The sequence below is a fragment of the Zingiber officinale genome, chromosome 1B (genome assembly GCF_018446385.1).
Source record: "Zingiber officinale cultivar Zhangliang chromosome 1B, Zo_v1.1, whole genome shotgun sequence".
Lineage (NCBI taxonomy): Eukaryota > Viridiplantae > Streptophyta > Magnoliopsida > Zingiberales > Zingiberaceae > Zingiber > Zingiber officinale.
The window spans coordinates 159,835,529-159,838,384 of NC_055986.1; the positions used below are offsets into that span (position 1 = coordinate 159,835,529).

Genomic DNA, 2,856 nt, shown 5'->3' on the forward strand with positions numbered 1-2,856 from the left:
CAATGATTCCATGGTCAAACTCGACTGCAAAATGATGATCAATCTTGCCCAACTATCGATTGTCCAACTATTGAATTATGGTCAAAGCTATATACTATACTAGAAAAGTAATGATAACCATAAGTTACTTGTGAAATAGAATACAAAAGAATATTATTAAACCAAGATATTCCAAATAATGAATTTGTTTAATTATTTGTAATCGTCAATCTCCAACATTAATAGTTGTTTTTATCGACCGACCCTTGAATTGATGGCGTGCTCTACTGTCTCAGTCCAGACACGATTCAGCTTGATCAATGTTCGGAGGGAATGGCCTGATGGGTCGAATAACGAGCCAAAGTTAAATAATAGAAGGCATACTGACACGTGGCTCGTTTAAAACACGTTTTGTATCGGTGCGTGCAGCGGATTTGGAAACACGTTGGCGTCGCATCGCAGAATGGCGCCTCGTGTCGCCGGGGGTTGCCTTGTCCACGTCATGACACGTCGCACCGATGAGGGCCTCAAGTTCGGCGGGTCATGACGTCATCGGTTCTTGTTCAGTATAAATAATGCGTCTCCTCATCTTCACGGCTCGGATCGCATTTCAATTTGTTTTCTTCCCCGATCCGTAAGTCGTTCAAAATCCTACGCGTGTGCTATGATGAGGCAGGCCGTTCCGTGTCCTCCGGAGCCGGAGAGGTCGTCGTCGTCGCCGGAGGGGTTAGAAGAGACGACCGAGCGAGGCGGCGGGCAGATCAGGAAGGTGGTGGAGGAGAACCCAGTGGTGGTGGTGGGGAGGCGCGGCTGTTGCATGGTGCACGTGGTGCGGCGGTTGCTGCAGGGGCAGGGCGTGAACCCGGTGGTGTGCGAGGTGGGCGACGACGCCGACGAGTCCGCACTCTTAGCCGGCCTTTCCGGTGCCTCAGCGCCGGAGGTGATGCCGGCCGTGTTCGTGGGAGGGAGGCTGGTCGGGGGACTCGACCGGCTCATGGCCGTCCACATCGCCGGCGAGCTGGTCCCGATCCTGAAGCAGGCCGGGGCCTTGTGGCTATGATTTAGAATTAATTAGTAGATGATTTTTTCAGCGCGTGACAGATGCAGTGACGCAATCTGTGATTGAGAGAGCTGACGATGCTACTCAGAAAATCTATCAGTTCTTTTCTTAGAAAACGTTTTTTGTATATATTCTTTTGACCGAATTAAAAAAAAGTATTTTATGTAATTTCTTTCTTCATATATTTAAACGTTATTATAGACCACTTATTTAAGACGCATAAGATCGACGTGTCACGTATTTATTATATGAACATTTCTTTTTTCTTTTAACATATTCATTTTAATATTGTTTGCGGATCCTAATCCAAACCGATGCACACGCACGTGAATAAATTACATTTTTTAATTTTAGTCATAAATTATATTAATGGTGGGAATACCTTCGTTCCCAATATTTCCATTAAGTATTCCCATTAATCTGCCTCATCAGTACAAAGAGATAAATCATGACATAAAAAAGATATTTATTTCGATTTTATCAAAATTCAAACCTTAAATGTTGTCAAATTCGAATCTTAAATTTTATGATGAAACATCTCATGTGTTAGTCACTATAAACCGTGAATATTATAAGGGTATAATATAAATTCAACTTCCTCCTTGGCATGAAAAATTAATTTTTATGTTTTATATATATATATAAAATTTATTTCAACTTCTTATTATATAATAATTTTTAAATTTATTTTTATTTTTTAATATAAAAAATCTAAAATAATATATAATTCATCCTAAATTTTACATTTTAAATAGAATTAATATATTTTTTTATTTAAATAAAATTAATATATTTTTTATCAAATTAATAATGACGCTTGTTTCTATCTGATCAATTAATTGAATTAAGTTCCACGTCAATTCAATCTAAATTAATTGATTGGTATGACTCTCAATTAATTTATTTGTGTAAAAAGAGTTGTATTCAATTGGATAGAAAATATATTCGATTCTAATTAAATGATATTGAATTTAGAAAAAAAATATTTTTCATTTTTTATACATACAAAAAAATAATAAGAGTTCTTGTTCCCTTATGATAAATCGATTGATTGTCGATCAATTCTTAATTAATTGGAGCCGTTTAAAAAATATATTAGATTATAGTTAAATGATACTCAATTTAAGAGAATTGTATCTTATTTTATTAAAAAAAATAAGAATAATTAAGTTTATCCATGTGTATTAGGAGTTTACAACAACAACAACAATCAATCATTTTCCCACTAGGTGAGGTCGGCTGTATGAATCCTTTTACGTCATTGAGCTTTATCTCTTATTATATCATCATTTATATTTAAATAATTTTTATCTTGTTTTATTACTATTAACCAAGTCTTTTTTAGTCTTCCTCTTCCTCGTTTAATATGCATGTTTATCATAGTTTCACATCGCCTAACTGGAGCATTTATTGGTCGTCTAAGTACATGCTCGTACCATCTTAAACGTGTCTCTCGGAGTTTTTACTCAATAGAGACAACTCCGATTTTCTCTCTAATGCTCTCATTTCTTATTTTGTCCATCTTCGTATGTCCACACATACACCTTAACATCTTCATCTCTGCAATTCTCATCTTCTGCTCATGTGCTCAAGTCATAGCCCAACATTCAGCTCATATAACATAGCAGGTCTAACTGCGGTTTTATAGAACTTACCTTTAAGTTTAAGAGGTACTTTATAGTCACATAAAACACTGGACGCTCCCCTCCATTTCACCCATCCTGCTTGTTTTCTATGTAAGACATCTCTCTTAATCCCTCCATCATTTTGTAAAAATGATCCAAAATATTTAAATCTCTCGGTTCTGGGCAACTCGT

The 2,856-nt window shown here is 36.4% G+C and overlaps 1 protein-coding gene across 1 annotated transcript; it reads left to right on the forward strand.

Annotated features, from left to right (window-relative positions):
• The first annotated feature begins 413 nt into the window (after positions 1-413).
• LOC122015054 (monothiol glutaredoxin-S3-like) lies at positions 414-1,207 on the forward strand. Its single transcript, XM_042571741.1, has one exon. It carries the CDS (start codon positions 644-646, stop codon positions 1,037-1,039), a length of 396 nt encoding a protein of 131 aa, XP_042427675.1. The 5' UTR covers positions 414-643; the 3' UTR covers positions 1,040-1,207.
• Positions 1,208-2,856: the final 1,649 nt, after the last annotated feature.